Source organism: Geotrypetes seraphini, chromosome 2 (genome assembly GCF_902459505.1).
Source record: "Geotrypetes seraphini chromosome 2, aGeoSer1.1, whole genome shotgun sequence".
NCBI lineage: Eukaryota > Metazoa > Chordata > Amphibia > Gymnophiona > Dermophiidae > Geotrypetes > Geotrypetes seraphini.
Genome location: NC_047085.1, coordinates 505,161,905 through 505,180,954, shown reverse-complemented (window position 1 = coordinate 505,180,954; position 19,050 = coordinate 505,161,905). Strand labels below are relative to the sequence as shown.

The 19,050-nt window shown below is 44.5% G+C and overlaps 1 protein-coding gene across 4 annotated transcripts in view; it reads right to left on the bottom strand.

Annotated features, from left to right (window-relative positions):
• Nucleotides 1-19,050, bottom strand: part of LOC117354562 (oocyte zinc finger protein XlCOF6-like) — a 34,352-nt gene that overhangs the window by 8,260 nt on the left and 7,042 nt on the right. For 3 of the 4 annotated variants that reach the window (XM_033932305.1, XM_033932304.1, XM_033932306.1), the window contains exon 2: nucleotides 13,368-13,494. In XM_033932305.1, coding sequence (XP_033788196.1) covers nucleotides 13,368-13,494 — 127 coding nt within the window. Of the gene's footprint in view, nucleotides 1-13,367; nucleotides 13,495-14,147; nucleotides 14,275-19,050 lie in introns of those variants that run through there. The other variant, XM_033932307.1, reaches the window with a different exon arrangement.

Here is a 19,050-nt window from a genome sequence, read left to right as displayed (position 1 = left end):
AACACGGTCAGACACCTGGTTATTTTTTGGAGTAATTTACATTTTTTAAGGTGGTTTGTCCACTAAGGGTAACTTCATTGTTTGTGTCCCCTCCAGTGTGAGGATGTCTTTACAAGAAATTTTTGCATCGAACAATTGCATATCAGGCTGCCAGTTGGGATTCGGAACTGCGTATTTTGTTTGCTTCTTGGATTTCCGAAAACTATTGAAGACTTCCCTTTACGTAAGATTTTTAGGAAAGTAAAGAAGATGATATTTCTTTTATATTTCACTGTGGTGTACAGTCTCTTGATGATGGAAATCACATCGATCTGGAAGGTATTGCGGTCTAGAAATGGATTTTAATGTAATAAGGCCTCCTTCATCTCATCCAAACCGATGTGAGCTCAGAGAAACCTCAGGAAGCCAAAATAATTTTCCTACATCCCCCCTCCAGAGAGAACTTTCCTGCAGTAAGTGTCAACCATTTCAGAGATTACCCTCAACCAAAGCAGTAAGAATTTCTTTTCAATTCTAAATCTAGGTATTTCTTGATATTTTTATCAACTTGTCACCAATTGTGTTTATCCTTTTGTTTGACCATTCGTTCCATATAGTTGGATTACCTTCCTTTAAGGGAATTAAATCTGTTGGGAAGCTCAGTCGATCTTTTGTTTTCAAGTTTGTGGAGATCTGGAATGAACTTCCCGACTCCATTAGGTTTTTAGGCCAGCTGCAATTATTTCATAAATTCCTGAAAACTTTGTTGTTCTCGCAATTTTTAAATGGTTTAACTACAGCCTCAACGAAATGATAATATTATAGTCATTTTTCTTATGCTTTTCTTATGTACTTTATTTTTAAATTAGTTCTTCCTTCTCTTATGTTTTCTGCTATGTACTCTAGTCTTAATTATATGTGAACCGAGTCGAGCTCCATTGGGAGATGACCTGGTATATAAATCAAAGATTAGATTAGACCTTCCATTTTTTTTCCACATTCAATTTTTATTAATATTTTCGATAATACTAATAGCAGCAAACAAGAAGTAACATCAGGATATAAACCTAATCATGTCCGACATAGAATCTAATGCAATCAACAAATATGACACAAGAGCTCTATAAAAGTGCCCCCACCCTCCCCCTGTTGTACAACAAATTTCAGAGTCAAGTTGACTCTTCAAGACACTCCCCCATAGCAAAACTATCATTCCCCAGTAACCACTCCATATGTTATACATCATTCCAAAGAGGATAATTTCAAACATCCTGTGAAAATCCTGGAGAAGGACCACGATTGGCTGACAAAGGTACATATGAAAATGGAATGGATTACAAGTAATCCGCTATAAAAATCATAACCAACTCAAAAAAGTACGACCATGTGACTCCTCTATTAAAAATCGCTCATTGGCTACCAATACCACACCTTATTTCTTATAATGAAAGATTAGGTTTCCTACCTCTGCTAATCTTCCTTCTTGTAAATCTTCTCTGGCAGCTGAATGGCTGGGATCTTGTATCGCTATTAGCTTCAGCTGCAGGGCAACTAAAAGATCCCTCCCCTTTGGGCTACTAGTTTAGTTTAGTTTAGTCTTGCTCAGTTAGCAGAAAAGCCACGTAGACCTATGACAACAGGAAACAGAAGAAAAGAGAGAGAGAGCTCGGGAACTCCCGCTACCAGTTAATTTCTGCTCAATATCGTGTCATATCAAAACTACAACCAAAAACGGCCAACTGGAAACAAACAGATAATGCAAACATCATAAACTGCAAAACCCAGGAAATCCTGGAACATTGACACAGCCTGAAAATCAGAAAGGGCACCCGCCCCCCTCCCAAGGACCCCAACCAACCCTTAAACCCAACAAAGGGGAATACGCATGAATTTTTTCTTTTTTTTTTTTTTTCCAATTGTTGAGGCCAGTTAAAGACAGAAATCCAGCTTACCAGTTACTGAAGAGGCAACCTGCGAATCGGACAAAAAAAAGATGGGCGGGCATTCAGCTGCCAAGATTAGCAGAGATAAGAAACCTAATCTTTCATTTTTGTACAATCTCTTTGGCAGCTGAACGGCTGGGTCGTACCAAAGCAGTCCCCAAAACTCAGGGTGGGTCCGATGAGCCCGCCGCAAGAACAGAAACGCTAAAGACCATATCACTCGTAGACACCACATCAAGCCTGAAAAACCCGGAAAAGGTATGAAGGGAAGCCCACGTGGCCTCCCACCAAGTCTCTACAGGCGAGACCGTGTGAGACTCAGCCTACAAGGAAGCCATTCCTCAGGAGAGTAATCTTCCACCCCAAGGGGAGGCTTCCTCCTTACCCCCACACAGGCCGGGGAAATAGCCACTCGCATCCAACGCAAAATAGAAGTCTCAGAAACAGGCCTTGAATTGCGGGGCCCGCCAGGACAAACAGATGGGCCGACAGATGTAAGGGGTAGTGGCCCCTAGGTATCCCAAAAGACGACGCCAGATAGCCAGAGACCGCAGAACATGGACCTGAGATGTGGAACCTGAAAGAACAAAGGCCATCAACCAAACTCCCTGGTTCATGAGGAAAGAAGAAAACACTTTCGGGAAGAAAAGGCACAATCCTCAATATCACCGCCGGTTCCATGTTGCGGAGAAAAGGATCTCTGCACGACAAAGCTGGAAGCTCTGACACTCGCCGTGTAGAAGTGACCACCATCAGGAAGACGGTCTTAATGGTAAGATCTTTCAGTGAGATCGCATCCAGGGGTTCATGAGTGGACGAGTCAGGGAGCGTAGGACCAAATTCAGGCTCCACAACGGGCAAGGCAGTCGTAAGGGAGGCCCTAGCCTCCTTGCACACCCGCAAGAACCAGACAACAGCAGGATGAGAAGCTAGAGAACCCCTGAACGAAGAGGGATCCAAACAGGAGAGGCCCGCAAACTGAACATATAGAGAAAAGACTGCCAGACCCTTCCTAAGGCCAGCCTGCAGAAAGTCCAGAACCAGAGCCATCGATGGAACCAAAGGGTCCACCTGGAGCCCCGCACACCAAGCCGAAAACACCCCCAGGCGTTCGCATAGGCCGAGACCAGCGATTTTTGCTTGCTCAGCAGGAGCGTGGCTAAAACCGCAGAGGAATAACCCCTCGCCGTCAAGGCTGCCCGCTCAAACGCCAGACTACAGGAACAAAGCGGTCCGGATCTTGAAGTGCAAACTAATCCAGCGAGAGGAACTGCCGATGGTGAGGAAGACGCAGACCGTCCAGAGCCACAAGGATCACAGGGCCCCTGTGCCAAGACACCCGGCCCAAAATGTGCCTTATCATGGGCCACAGGAGAAAGACGCATATAAGGTCCCCAGTGGGCCAAGTTAGAACCAAAGCGTTGAATCCTACGACGCTGACCTCTCGGTGGCGGCTGAATAAGCTGTCCGCCTTCCTGTTCACTTAGGATGCCATCAGATCGAAGGAGCGAAAGCCAGCCCGGACAGGGACCATTCTTCCAGGTCCAGAGACTGACGACTGAGGAAGTCTTCCTGAACGTTGTTGACGCTGGCCACATGAGCCGCGGATAAAGCCAAGAGAGGATGCGCCGCCCATGGAAAGAGACTAGGGTATGCAGGGAAACCCCCCCAAAACCCTGATTTAAGGACCCCCTAAAATCGGCAAACTCAGACACCACAGACATGTGCTGCAATGCATTTCAATGGCAGCCAGCATTACACAGTGAGATCATACCTCAGGAGCTGATTAAACTGGAATTTCAGATCTGGCCGCCTCAACTTCCCTGCCACTTCAGATCACAACCTCCAGGACCCCGCAGGGAAATCAGGGAAGTCACGAGGCTCGGTTCCTCGGAACTGCAGCAGCCTGTGCTCTACCCTTTGCGGACGAACCAGGGGAGAGATGGCTCCCGAACCTGGAGATCCGATTCAATCTGCAGGCTGTCCAGAGGGCTTACTGCAGTTTCAGGCTTAAAGAGCACCCTCCAGAAGCAGACAAACATTAAAATGTCTGCGATCTCCCGCCGAAGGGTCACTCACACCGAGTTGATCCGCAGCATGTGGGCAAACCTGCAAAAAAAAATCAAAATAAGACTAGGAATTGAAAACAAATCATGAGCAGAGTTAACTGAGATGAAACCAAGCAGTGAAGCTGCAGGATCAAACTGAGCAAGACAGGAGCTCCTGGGCAGGTAGCCTAAAGGGGAAGGATCTTTTAGTTGCCCTGAAGCTGAAGCTAATAGAGATACAAGATCCCAGCCGTTCAGCTGCCAGAGAGATTGTACAAGAAAATTGCATTACAGTCTTAAGATTCACCAGAATAATCTTTCAACTTTTCTCAATAGATTACTGATTCCATACACTCCCTAAAGAACCCTACGTTCATCTGATCAAACCATAGTAACATAGTAGATGACGGCAGATAAAGACCCGAATGGTCCATCCAGTCTGCCCAACCTGATTCAATTTAAATTTTTATTTTATTTTTTTAAATTTTTTCTTCTTAGCTATTTCTGGGCAAGAATCCAAAGCTTTACCCGGTACTGTGCTTGGGTTCCAACTGCCGAAATCTCTGTTAAGACTTACTCCAGCCCATCTACACCCTCCCAGCCATTGAAGCCCTCCCCTGCCCATCCTCCACCAAACGGCCATACACAGACCGTACAAGTCTGCCCAGTAACTGGCCTAGTTCAATATTTAATATTATTTTCTGATTCTAAATCTTCTGTGTTCATCCCATGCTTCTTTGAACTCAGTCACAGTTTTACTCTCCACCACCTCTCTCGGGAGCGCATTCCAGGCATCCACTACCCTCTCCGTAAAGTAGAATTTCCTAACATTGCCCCTGAACCCTCCTTTCTATCCCATCTCTTAAGTACGTAGGCACAAGATGGACAGAAATCTTCTCAGTAACCGCACCACAGCTATGCAACTCTCTTCCAGGATATACAGCAGGCCCTCAATATTCGCGGGGGTTAGGTGTAGAGCCAGCCCGCAAATAGGGAAAAATTGCAAATAAGTTTATGGGCTGGCTCTGACCCACCTCCACCTCCCTCCTGTGTCCCCGACCTTACCTGGTGGTCTAGCAGTGACGCGGGGCAGGAGCAATCATCCTAAACTCCTGCCCCGTGCAGAGCTATCATCAAAATGGCTGCCGTGAGTTCCCGTTGTAGTCTTGAGACTACAACGGGAACTCACGGTAGATAAAGACCCGAGTGGTCCATCCATACATGCTCCATAAATTCATTTAGTTTAATTGGCCCTTTTTCTTAGATATTTCTAGGCCAGAAACCAGAGCCCTACCCGGTAGTCTGTTTAGGTTCCATCTACTGCAGTTTCGGTCAAAGCTCACTCCAGCCCATCTTAACCATCCCAGCCATCGAAACCCTCCCCAGCCCATCCTCAACTGAATGTCCATATACGAGACACAGACTGTGCAAGCCTGCCCAGTACTGGTCTTAGTTCCTTCAATGTCTACCCATTATTTTCTGATTCGAGATCCTCTGTGTTCATCCCACACTTGTTTGAACTCTATCACCGTTTCCTTCTCCACCACCTCCCTCGGGAGCGCATTCCACACATCAACCACCCTCTCCGTAAAGAAGAATTTCCTAACATTACTGTTGAATCTACCACCCCTCAACCTCAAATTATGCACTCTGGTTTTCACCATTTTCATTTCTCTGGTGTAGATTTTGTTCTGCGTTAATACCTTTCAAGTATACGGGCGGAGCCTGACAAGCACAGCGAAAGGACGCATGGAGTAGGAGCTCCTCCTGAACTTTTATAATATCTATAGATTATATTACTCCTTTGCCTATTTTACACAGCAGCCCGAGTTCCGGATCTCTTCTATATTACAGATGACCCCACCAAAGCCAAATAAGGTGGATCAGAATCCTACACCACAGCTCAGCGGGAAACGGCCTAAACCAGAACCCAGCACGCCTGAGAAAATGGCGGCCAGATCCACAGATTCTCAACTTGATGTGCTCATCTCTGAGGTGAGATAATTTAAATCGATAATGACTGCACAAGTGGCTGAAACAAAATTAGTACGTGAGGAACTTAAGTCCATTAATGCACAATTTGTAGACGCAAGACATCGTTTAGATGCTCTGGAAGAACAGGCTGCGTCAACGAAATTGAAACTAACCTTAGTAGATCAGCATGATAAACATGCTCTGCAAAGGGAGGTTGAAGATCTTTTAAATAGGAGCCGTCGTAATAACATTCGGCTCATAGGTGTTCCAGAGACTGCAGAAGGCTCTAATATCATTGCTTTTCTTCTGGACACGTTACCTAAGCTTCTCGGCCTAACCTTTAAGGAGCCGCTCGAGATCTAACGAGCACATCGAGTTCCCTCTCACCTGATAGCATCTCTGAAAACACTATGCCTGATTGTGGCGAAGATTCTTCGATTTCAGCACATTCTGCAAATTATGGAAGCCGCAAAATCACATCCTCAACTACTTTTTCAAGGGAAACACCTCCACATAGTCCCTGATCTGGCGAAGACAACTGCTGCTAAATGCAAGGAATTTCTCTCCTTGCAACAAGATTTGAAAGATATTGGTGCAAAATTCGGACTCATATACCCAGCAGGGATGAGAGACATGTATAATAATCGCACCTCGTCTTACCTTGAACTGACAGAACTCAAACTCTTCTTGGACTCAATCAAAATGCAGTGATCTGATCATATACTCTGATCCAGTGTTTGTCTATATAGCTGTCCTGCATATTTATGCTTAATTACAGCTTCTTTTTGATGGTTTGGCAATGGTTTGGTTCAGTTAAAAAAGATGCTGTTCTTGGAGGGGCTGGGTTCTCCGTAGCGATACTGCGTTGTTCTTACAGGAACACCCACAAACTGTTTAGCCTTACGCACTTACATACTCCCTTAGTGATTATGTTTTGTGCTATGAGTTTGATTCTATCTTATTCTCTCTTATTCCTATCTGCTTTCTTCCTTTGATTTGATTTTTTTTAACTTAGATTCGTACTTCCTCTTTTCTTTATTTTCCCTCTGAGGTTTCTCCTATCAAGAAGCTGCTTATATAAACACCTAGATGGCTGATTTACATATCCTTTTATTTAATGTTAATGGCTTAAATCACCCTATCAAACGTTCTAAAGTAGCCAACCTTTCAAAAACAAATGTCCTGATGTAATTTTTCTACAAGAGACCCATCTAAATTGTCTATTCCAGGATACTCTAATCATATATTTTCCCCTGCAACTCAGGAAAAAGAATGGAGTGTCTATATTATTTAAAAATACTGTTCCACTTACCATTCTCTCCCACAAGGCTGACTTAGAGGGCAGATGGTGTTTGGTTCATGTTGTGTTGCATTCATCAGAATTTATACTTCTTAACGTTTATAGTCCAGTACTTGATCACCCTGAAATTTTTAGAGACCTACAAACCACCCTTCTTGAGTTTTTCAATCATTCCATCATCATTGGAGGAGACTTTAATCAGACTCTAGATTATGTTTTGGATAGGTCCTCCACATGCAAACCATCTAAAGGTAGAGCACATGCTGAATTACACAATCTAATCAATAATTTCTCATTACTAGACCTGTAGAGACTTTTAAATCCCAAGGACAAAGAATACACTCATGCTACATATTCAATAATAGATTTTTTTTCTTGTATCCTCCAGATTAGCTCAGTCTCTGACAAATACCATCATTCACCCCACTGTGCTCATAGATCTTTCCTCGGTTTCCCTACATCTTTTGATTGATCCTAATTCTAAACGAAGGACTCCTTCGTGGAGTTTAAATAACCATCTTCTAGCTGATGATGACATCATTACTAAAATCAGTGACTTCACCAGGGAGTTCTTTGACTTCAATATGAAAGACCTGGAGATAGCTCCATCCATTCTATGGGAGGCTTACAAGGCTTCTCTTCGAGGAGAATTCATCAAGATCTCTGCATGGAAGACTAAATCAGCCCTTCAAAAGGAGAAGACATTGGAGCAATCCATTAAACATTTAGAATCACAACATATGTCTGACCCTTCCCCTAGCTCACCCGTATAAAGCAAAAATATGAATATAACTCCTTGCTCTCATATAAAGCTAGAATTGATCTATTTGTTCAGGTGTCTGGACACTATGTAGGAGACAATCTCATGGGAAAGTCCCTAGCGAAATATCTCAATACTAAACAAAATAAATTCCATATATCATCCATACAGTTTGACAATGGACATCCGGAAACAGATCAAACGCTAATATCCTCACATCTTAAATAATAAAATGCTAGCTGCGCATGCGCACTCGTGCTGCGTGTTCCCTGAGACCTGATCTGTCTCGCTGTGGCAGCACGAGTGCGCATACGCTAGATGGTACGGAGTAAGGGACCGGCACTTTGGAAGGAGAGCAGGCCCGGGATTCGGCAGAGGGCAGACGCCGAAAAGGGCTCGGAACAGTGGAAGACGGACAAAGGGGGGGGGAGAGAGGCGCTCACACCATCCGCTGCAGCCTAGCAGCTCCGACCACAACCTTCCCCCCTCAACCGCCTATGCCGGCTCAGGCTCCCTTCGCAGTGGAGGGAGGAAAAAACCTATGACCTCCTCTCCCCTTCCCTCTCTTCACGGTTTGTCTCCTGTGCCTCTTCTTTGCTGTCCACTCACCTCTCTTTCGTTGACTCCGAGAGGGCCGCAGCGCGGCCATGTGGAAGGAGGGTGGGGGGAGCCCATCCCCCCAGCGCACACAAACCCCTTCACGCGGTCTGGCCGCTACCCTTACTCCCTTGCCGCCCCCCCCCTTCCTGCTGTCCCGACAAACCTCTCGCCTCTAGCAGCGGCCGCAGCACTCTACACACGCTGCTTCGCGGCCTTCAACTGCCCTGATTTGCTCCAACGCGTCCCTGATGACATCATCAGAGATGCGGCACAGCTACCATCAGATAAATGGTTCGACTCCGAACTTCTCCAATCAAAAAAGCTCTGCAGACAACTAGAAAGAGAACGGAAAAAAAATAAGAGCTTAGAACACACCAAAACAGCATGGAGAAATCAAATAAATCAATACAAGACCAAACTCAAGGAAAAACGGAAAGCCTACTACTCCAAAATGATAGGCACAAAAACCACAGACACAAAAAAGCTATTCAACCTAGTAAAGAATCTCACTGACACCAAACCTTACCTAGCTACTCAAGGAAAACACCCTACCGACAGCCATCTAACTAGCAGACCATTTCAAAAACAAGATCACCAATATCAGAACTGCATTCATCAACACACACACCCATCTCGAAAAGATAACAACAAACCCCTCAAAAGGTGAAGCCATCGTAGCAGACAGAAGCTGGTCCAACTTCCCAATCCTACTTTGGTCGGATATGAACCAACTCTACAATAAATACAGCCATGCTTCCAGCGACCTAAATAATTGCCCCACCTACCTGTTATCAAACGCCTCCACCACATTCAAAGCCAACTTCATGCTATGGATTCAAACCACATTGACAGAGGGCCAATTCCCACAGGACCTAGGAGAGATCTTAATCACCCCAATCATGAAAGATCACAAAGGCCCAATAGATAGCCCCTCCAACTACAGACCTATTGCTTCAATACCAATTTACGTTAAAATAATAGAAGGCCTAGTTGCACAATACCTCACCAACTACCTGGAAAACCATAACCTACTTCACCCCTCACAATCAGGATTTCGAACCAACCACAGTACAGAAACATTACTTGTCTCACTACTAGATACAGCCCGGCAACACATCAGTAAAGGAAAAAGATGATGTTAATACAACTTGACCTCTCTGCAGCATTTGACCTAGTTGACCACTCCTTATTACTACAGATACTTGACGCCATAGGGATCTCAGGCAAGGTCTACAATTGGTTTCAAGGATTCCTCAAATCAAGAACCTATAGGGTAAAGTCCAATGATATCAAATCAGAACCATGGTCCAATCCCTGCGGAGTTCCACAAGGATCACCTCTCTCACCTACGCTCTTCAACCTCTTTATTTCCTCCCTAGGAGCCACTTTAGACAACCTAAATGTCACAGTCTTCAGCTACGCAGATGACATCACCATACTCCTCCCCTTCGACCCATTAGAGACCACCACCACAGCAAAGCTGGAAACAACCCTAGATACAATGGAAAAATGGATGATGGACCACAAACTGAAACTAAACTCAGAAAAAACAAAATTCCTTTTTCTCGAAAAGGCCAAAACTCCTACCATCACAGAACTGAAAATCAAAAATACCAAATACCCAATACAACCCGAACTCAAACTCCTAGGAGTAACGATAGACAGATGTTGCACAATGCAGTCCCAAATCAACAAGACAATCCAGAAAGCTTTTCTAACCATGAAGAAATCTACGTAAAATCAGAAAATTCTTCACCCCAGCACAATTCAGACTAATTGTCCAATCCCTAGTCTTAGGTTTTCTGGACTATTGCAACTCCCTCTATCTACCTTGTCCTGCCATTATGATAAAACAACTTCAGACCATACAAAACACCGCCCTCAGACTGATCTACTCCCTGAGAAAATATGATCACATTACAACTGCCTTCTTAGACTCTCACTGGCTACCCATACAAGCACGAATTCAATTCAAATTCTACTGCCTATTATTCAAAGCGTTAAACGGCTCTTCCCCCTCCTACCTAAACAACTGCTTAAACCAGATCTTCACCTCAAGACACAGAAGAACCCCGAACCCTTTTGCCTTCCCCCCACTCAAAGGCACACAACGCAAGAAAATGTTTGACAACCTTCTGGCAACACAAGCAGCAAAACTAAACCATTCCATCTCCAACCTGCTGACGACAACGGGCGACCTCAAAACATTCCGAAAAGAAATCAAAACCCTGCTTTTCAAAAAATTCATCCAAATATCTTAACCCCTCTTCACCTTACCTCCAGATAATTCTCCCCTAAAAAATCCTCCCCCAAACACCTACCAAGTAAACAGATCCCTGAAATGTATTGTAATCTTGCCTACTCTAACTGTTATCTATTTGTTTTTATCACACAGTTCTGCACTGTCAATTTACTATCCAACTTGTAAGTTTACCTCGGAATCTATCCAGCTATCTCTCCTCTGTTGTTAAAAAAAAATAAATTTGTAGCTTCACTGGAAAATGTCCAGTCAAATCTTTTGTAATCCGCCTTGAACTGCAAGGTATAGGCGGAATAGAAATCCGTAATGTAATGTAATGTAATTCCATTATTCACACCGATCAAGTTGGCTTCATTAAACATAGGTATATAGGAGATAATCTTAGATTATTCCATCATATTAACAATCTAGTCAAGTCTACCTCAGAGCCTGTAGTAGGATTGGCCATTGATGCAGAGAAAGATTTTGATCGTGTTGAGTGGCCTTTCCCGCTGCGGGTTCTGAGGTGGTTCAATTTTGGAAATTATTTCATTAAATGGATTGAAACATTATATTGCCACCCTTCTTCAAGACTCTTAATTAATAATACCTTATCTAAACCCTTTTCTTTATCCAAAGGTACTCGGCAGGGCTTTAGAACCATTCCTACTTTCAATACGACAATGCCCCCAGATTCAAGGTATACATATAGGTCACAGATAAATTAAATTAGCGGCATATGCAGATGATGTCCTTCTCTTCCTGCGCAACCCCCTTCTTTCTATACCAGCTTTCATCCAACAAGTGCATACTTACTCGATACATTCTGGATATTCAGTCAACTGGGAAAAGACAGAGATATTCCCACTGAATGATTTGGTCTTCCCATCAGATATAGCTCAGTTTCAATTTTCTTGGTCTTCTCATTCTATTAAATATTTGGCCATTCTAATTCATAAAGATGCCTCCCATGTGATGGATTTAAACATATCTAGAATCGAACATCTTCAATCGATTACTAGATGATACCCTTCATACCTCTCCTGGTGGGGTCGAATATCATCAATTAAAATGACCCTAACATCTCAAATTACATACATATTTTCCTTGTTACCTTATCTCTGTTCCCCTTCAGTATATCAATGGATAAACACAAAGCTCTCTAACTTTATTTGGGCAAATAAAAAACCAAGAATTTCTATTAGTAAATTGAGAGCCTCTAAGTTTCAAGTTCAAGTTTCAAGTTTATTAGGTTTTATATACCGCCTATCAAGGTTATCTAAGTGGTTTTTTTACAATCAGGTACTCAAGCATTTTTCCCTCTCTGTCCCGGTGGGCTCACAATCTATCTAACGTACCTGGGGCTGTGGAGGATTAAGTGACTTGCCCAGGGTCACAAGGAGCAGCGCGGGGTTTGAACCCACAACCCCAGGGTGCTGAGGCTGTAGATCCAACCACTGCGCCACACACTCCTCTGGAGTGGAGGAGTAAATTTCCCTGATTTCCACCATTACCATATAGCATCTCTAGTTAAATATGGAGCACATTGGACACAAGATTGTGCCCAACTGAACTCCCCAGCTTGGTTTGAAACTGAACAGTTTAAATGCTCACCAATACTTTTGAGATCTCTACTTACTATGTACATCCCTAAAAAACTAAAAATTTTTACGCTTTTGAGTGCAACACAGCAGGCTCTCTGTTTTTTTGAATAAGTCTGCGGATGTATCAATGTTTAATCTGCCCTCTATGTCTCTCTAGAACAATCCAGCTCTTAAATTAAAAAATAAACCATTTTCATGGAAAACATGGCAAAAAGCAGGGTTCTGGCAAGTACATCAACTTTTTGCTTCGCAAAATCTGATACCCTTTCAGTCCGTAAGTCTACAATTTTCTGGTATCCAACATTACTACTGACAATGGGAATTATTAACTTCTGCTATTGACTCTAAGAACCTGCAATTTCATGTCATAGATTTAAGGGTAAATTAGATGCACATCTCCCTTGAGAAACATATGGGGACTAAAACTATGCAAGGGTAGACCTACCGGGGCCTCCGCGTGGTGCGGATCACCGGACTTGATGGACCCAGGGTCTGATCCGGAGATGGCAATTCTTATGTTCTTATCTTTTCCACTACTATTGAAAAATGGTGCGATTTAGCCATTATCCAAGGGATATAGCTGTTTCCTTCATATACCACATTCTGCGAGACTCACAACCAATTCTCAAAGGAGGTGGCACAACAATGGTTGACGGAAATTTCTGCTACAGATTTAACGATAAGATTGGAATAGATTCTGGTCAAAAATAACCGCCCCTCATTATCATCCAGAATCTCGCAATCCTTGTGACCCTGGGCAAGTCACTTAATCCCTCCAATACCCCAGGTACATTAGATAGAGTGTGAGCCCTGGAACAGACAGGGAAAAATGATTGAATACCTGAATAAATTAATGTCAACCGTTCTGAGCCCCCCCCCCTGAGAGAACAGTTTAGAAAATTGAATGAATAAATAAATACCTAGTGAGATCAGGGTCTGAAAATTCTCCCTCATCACCTCCCTGTAAAGCTCCTTCTGCTCTTCATCTAAATACCCCCACTCCTCCTGGGAGAAAAAGACAGCGATGTCCTCAAATGTCTCCTGCACCTAAAACACAAACCAGAAACACTCAGGGACATGTGAAGTGCTCAGAATGCATTAGATTTCAGCTGGCTTCATTCTCCTGAGAGTCCTGACATTTAATCACGGGAAGAAGAGGACACCAAGGATCTCTCTCCCCCAGGACCACAGCCGGCTAAAGGGGCTGTGGCACTCTAAGCCAACTTTTGTATTGGCACCACCCTCCTGGAATCTGGTATCTTTCCTTCTCCCCCCTCCTGCTGGACCAGGTGACACACACTGGCTCAGGGCACTGAAGATAAAGGATGCCAAAATCTCAGTCCAGCATCTGTCCCTCAAAATCTGAAGGTAGAGTGGACTGGGATTTTGATGCCCTCTATCACTGACGCCCTGGTCCAGGGCCTCACCTGGTCCGTAGGTGAGGCCAGCCCTGCCCAGGACCTGAAAGGGAAATGGGAAAGAAAAGAGAATATAAGAGATGCCAGGATGCAGGGAGTATCCTAAAGCAGGAAGGGAGGAGAATCAGGAAGAAGAGCCCCAAGAATGGATTGAGCAGTGCCAGACTCATTTCTTCTTCTGCTTGCCTCATGCAACATGTGTGTGAGAGAGAGAGAGAAAGAGACTGGATGGCATTGTCTGGCACTGCATGCCCTGCTGCCCACTTCCTGCAAGTCTCCTACCTGCTGAGCAGAAAGCCCTGCAGCCATTATTCCGCCCTTCTCCAGAGCCCCAGATCCAGCTCTGTCTCTCTCCCTCCTTGCAGGGCTCCCTGAGCACAGCTTTATGCTTTGCTGGACCTCAGCACCGTACAGTATAGTACAACAAGCACCACCCCTTCCACAAGGAGGTGATGTCACAGGGAGGGGGAGCTTGCAGCTGAGGGTGGATGCTGGGAAATGTAGTCCTACTGAAATGCAGTACACTACTGTAATTTTATTGAAAGGAAACACAATTCTGTTTTGAAGATAGAGAAGAGGCTGGAGACAGAGCAAAGAAAGGAAAAAATATAGAAGAGAAGGAGCAGACAGTTAGAGATGTTCATTACCCAATAATTAAGAAAAAAAAAAAAAGAAATAAGCAGGAAAAACTCTGTATGCTCTTGGGGAAAGGGGAGGAGAAACAGCAGCTTTAGTTTAGACCCAGTTGCTCTTTAGTTCGACCATTGTGGCCTGTCAGACAAACCCTTAAAACTATGCCCTTAGTGCCCTCAGTGCCTCCTTCCTATGTCCTTAGTGCCCCTTCCCATGTCCTTAGTGCCCCCTTCCTATGTCCCCCTCACTGCCTTCCAGCCGTAGTCCCACCCCCTCCCCCTAAGCCTACCTGCCTGACTGCCTCACTCCCTCCTTCCTTTTCTCCCATGCCAAAGCCTGCCTCCATCCCTGCTGCGCTGATTCAACCCCCCCCCCCCTCCCGGGTCCGTCACAGCCGCTGCTTCTTGCCGCCCAGAAGCCTTCTTCCTGATGTCAGAGAGAAAGTTCCGAGCCAGCCAATCACTGCCTGGCTGGCCTAGAACTTCCGCTCCGACATTAGAATTGACGTCAGGAAGAGTCAAGAAGCAGCGGCTGAGGCGGACAGGGGGGTTTGGCAGCTGGATATTTGTAAAACTTTCTGGTATAGAGAAGTAGATCTGGGTCAGGGGATGAAGGAAGGTAACACCAATATCACACTTTTTTTTTTTTGCTCTTCTCTCCCAATCGTTTTCAATCTAAGGATTGGCCTGTCTTGGCTGAGCTTTCAGACAGAGATGGGACATATAATAATAATAATAACAGTTTATATACCGCAGGACGGTGAAGTTCTATGCGGTTTACAATGATTAAAAAATGTTACAGATTGAGTAGTACTAACAGAGTTAAGGTTTAGCAGTCAGTTATTGTGGGAAAAGATTGTGCAGTGCAGCTGCCTAAGTAATTTGGGAACAAATACTGTATGTTTTTAGGTGTCTCCTAAATTTCCCATAAGTATTCGCAAGCATGAGTAGTTGTTTCAGATCTTTACCCCATAATGCTACCTGATATGAGAAGTGATGTTGATGATGTCTTTTAAATTTACATCCTTTAACCGGCGGAGAAACAAAATTCAAGTTTGAGCTTCTCTTAAGTCGATTGGTTGAGAATGAGAAAAGGTGAGTTATATATCTGGGGGCTAGGCCGAAAAGTACCTTAAAGCAGAAACATCCAAACTTAAACTTCAGACGTGCCTCCATCAGCAGCCAATGCAGGAGTCAGTAGGAAGGAGTTACATGATCGAACTTCTTCAGCCCAAAAATCAGCCTGACCGCCACATTTTGCACCAGTTGTAATCGCTGCAAGTTCTTCTGGGAAATTGCCAGATAGGCGATATTACAGTAGTCAAGTTGGCTCAGTATAAGGGATTGTACCAGAATTCTGAATGATGAACCATCAAAATATGCTCTAATGGACCGAAGCTTCCAGAGAGTAAAAAAAAACCCTTTCTGAACAAAGAGTCCACCTGGTCGTTCATGGTTAGGCCCTGGTCTAGTATTACACCCACTACCTTCATAGTAGATTGGATAGGGTAACTGAGTTTGTTGATGTGCAGTGATGTTTTGGTTTCAAGTGGGTGTGGCGAGGCTACGAAGAATTTTTTTTTTCTGAGTTTAGTTTCAATCTAAATTCAGTCATCCATTGTTCCATCACATTTAGTACTTCTGTTGCCATAGGAGTGACTTCGGAGAGAGAGGTCGTGAATGGGATAATGATCGTGAAGTCATCTGCATAACTAAATCATTTTATCCCCAGTTGGGACAATTGCGCACCTAGTGATGACATGTAAACATTAAAAAGCAGTGGGGACAATGGAGACCCCTGCGGAACGCCGGATGGATTACTCCAAGTTTCAGATAGATTGTAGTTAAAGCGTACTTGATAAGTGCGGGACGTAAGGAAACCTCGGAACCAGTCTAGTACCTCACCTCTGATACCAATTGTGTCTAAGCATTGTAACAGTTTCCCATGGTTCACTAGGTCAAAGGCAGAGCTCATATCAAATTGCATAATCAGTGCGTTAAGGCCCCTACTAAACAAAAAATGGAAAAAAAGACAAAACAGAGGACAACCAAAAGGAGCATAAAATACATAAGAACATAAGAACATAAGAAGTTGCCTCCACTGGGTCAGACCGAGGTCCATCTCGCCCAGCGGTCCGCTCCCGCGGCGGCCCATCAGGTCTGCGACCTGTGAAGTGGTTTCTGACCACTTTTATAACCTACCTCAAGTTCTATCTGTACCCCTCTATCCCTTTATCCTCCAGGAACCTATCCAAAACCTTCTTGAACCCCTGTACAGAGTTCTGGCCTATCACTTCCTCCGGAAGCGCGTTCCATGTGTCCACCACCCTCTGCGTAAAAAAGAATTTTCTAGCATTTGTTCTAAACCTGTCCCCTTTCAATTTCTCCGAGTGACCCCTAGTGCTTGTGGCTCCCCTCAGTTTGAAGAATCTGTCCTTATTTACTCTCTCTATGCCCTTAAGGATTTTGAAGGTTTCTATCATGTCCCCTCTAAGTCTCCTCTTCTCCAGGGAGAACAGCCCCAGCATTTTTAACCTGTCAGCGTATGGAAAATTTTCCATACCTTTTATCAGCTTAGTCGCCCTCCTCTGCACTCCCTCGAGTACCGCCATGTCCTTCTTGAGGTACGGCGACCAGTATTGAACACTGTACACCAAAAGGAGTGTCACCGAGTGGTTAGAAAAGCAAAAAGAGAATATGAAGAGAGACTGGCGGGGGAAGCAACAAACTTCAAATCTTTCTTCAGGTACGTTAAGGGGAAGCAACCAGCGAGGGAGGAAGTGGGACCCTTGGATGATGGGGACAGAAAGGGAGTGGTAAAAGAGGAAAAAGAGATAGCTGACAGGTTAAATGAGTTCTTTACGTCAGTTTTCACGAGGGAGGACACAACCAACATTCCGGAACCCGAGGAGATCGTAAAAGGAGAGCAGGATGAAAATCTGGTCCAATTAGAGGTGAGCAAGGAGGATGTCCTCAGGCAGATAGACAGGCTAAGGAGCGACAAATCACCAGGTCTGGACGGCATTCACCCAAGGGTACTCAAGGAACTAAGAAATGAAATAGCTGAGACACTTCGACAAATATGCAACCTATCCTTACAAACTGGTGAGATTCCGGAGGACTGGAAAATAGCAAATGTCACGCCCATCTTCAAAAAAGGCTCAAGGGGAGACCCAGGAAACTACAGGCTGGTGAGCTTGACCTCGGTCCCGGGCAAGATGATGGAAGCGCTGATTAAAGACAGCATCTGGGAACACATTGAAAAAAATGGGCAGCTAAAGTCGAGCCAGCATGGCTTCTGCAAGGGCAGGTCATGCCTCACAAACTTATTATACTTCTTTGAGGGGGTAACAAGCCAGGTGGATAAAGGGGAATCCATAGACATCATTTACCTTGACTTCCAAAAAGCCTTCGACAAGGTGCCACACGAAAGACTGCTATGGAAGCTATGGAACCACGGGGTACAAGGGGAGGTCCACCGATGGATCAAAAACTGGCTGGCGGACAGGAAACAGAGGGTTGGAGTAAAGGGCCATTACTCAGACTGGCAATGGTTCACGAGCGGAGTTCCGCAGGGGTCGGTACTGGGACCGCTCCTGTTCAAAATATTCATTAACGACCTGGAGGCAGGAACAAATGTGAGGTTATCAAATTTGCGGATGACACCAAGCTATATAGCAGGGTAAATAACATGGAGGACTGCGAAGATCTCCAAAAGGATCTGACAACACTAGAACAATGGGCCAAAAAGTGGCAAATGAGCTTCAACATAGGGAAATGCAAGGTCATGCATATAGGGAAAAAGAACCTGATGTTCACTTACAAAATGGGGGGATCACCGCTAGGGGTGAGCAACCTTGAAAGAGACCTGGGAGTAATGGTGGACACAACATTAAAGGCGTCGGAGCAGTGCGCCTCAGCCTCAAGGAAAGCAAACAAAATGTTGGGTATCATTAAAAAGGGTATCACGACCAGGACGAAGGAAGTCATCCTGCCACTGTATCGCGCAATGGTGCGACCGCACCTGGAGTACTGTGTTCAGTACTGGTCACCGTACCTCAAGAAGGACATGGCAGTACTTGAGAAAGTCCAGAGAAGAGCAACTAAACTAATAAAGGGCATGGAGGATCTCTCATATACTGACAGACTGAAAAAGCTGGGGCTCTTCTCCCTGGAAAAGCGGAGACTTAGAGGAGAAATGATAGAAACCTTCAAGATCATGAAAGGTATAGAAAAAATAGACAGGGACAGATTTTTAAAATTAAGGGGGACCACAAGTACAAGGGGGCACTCAGAGAAATTGAAAGGGGAGAGGTTTAGAACAAACGCCAGGAAGTTCTTCTTCACACAGAGGGTGGTGGATACATGGAATGCGCTGCCGGAGGATGTGATAAGCAGGAGCACGCTACAGGGCTTCAAAGAAGCTTTGGATAGGTACTTGGAGGACAAAGGGATAGAAGGGTATAGATAAGAATAGAGGTAGATTATAGGGATAGGTTTAAATGGTAAGCTATAAAATTAGTCAGGGACCATTGCTCAGGCAATGATCCTGA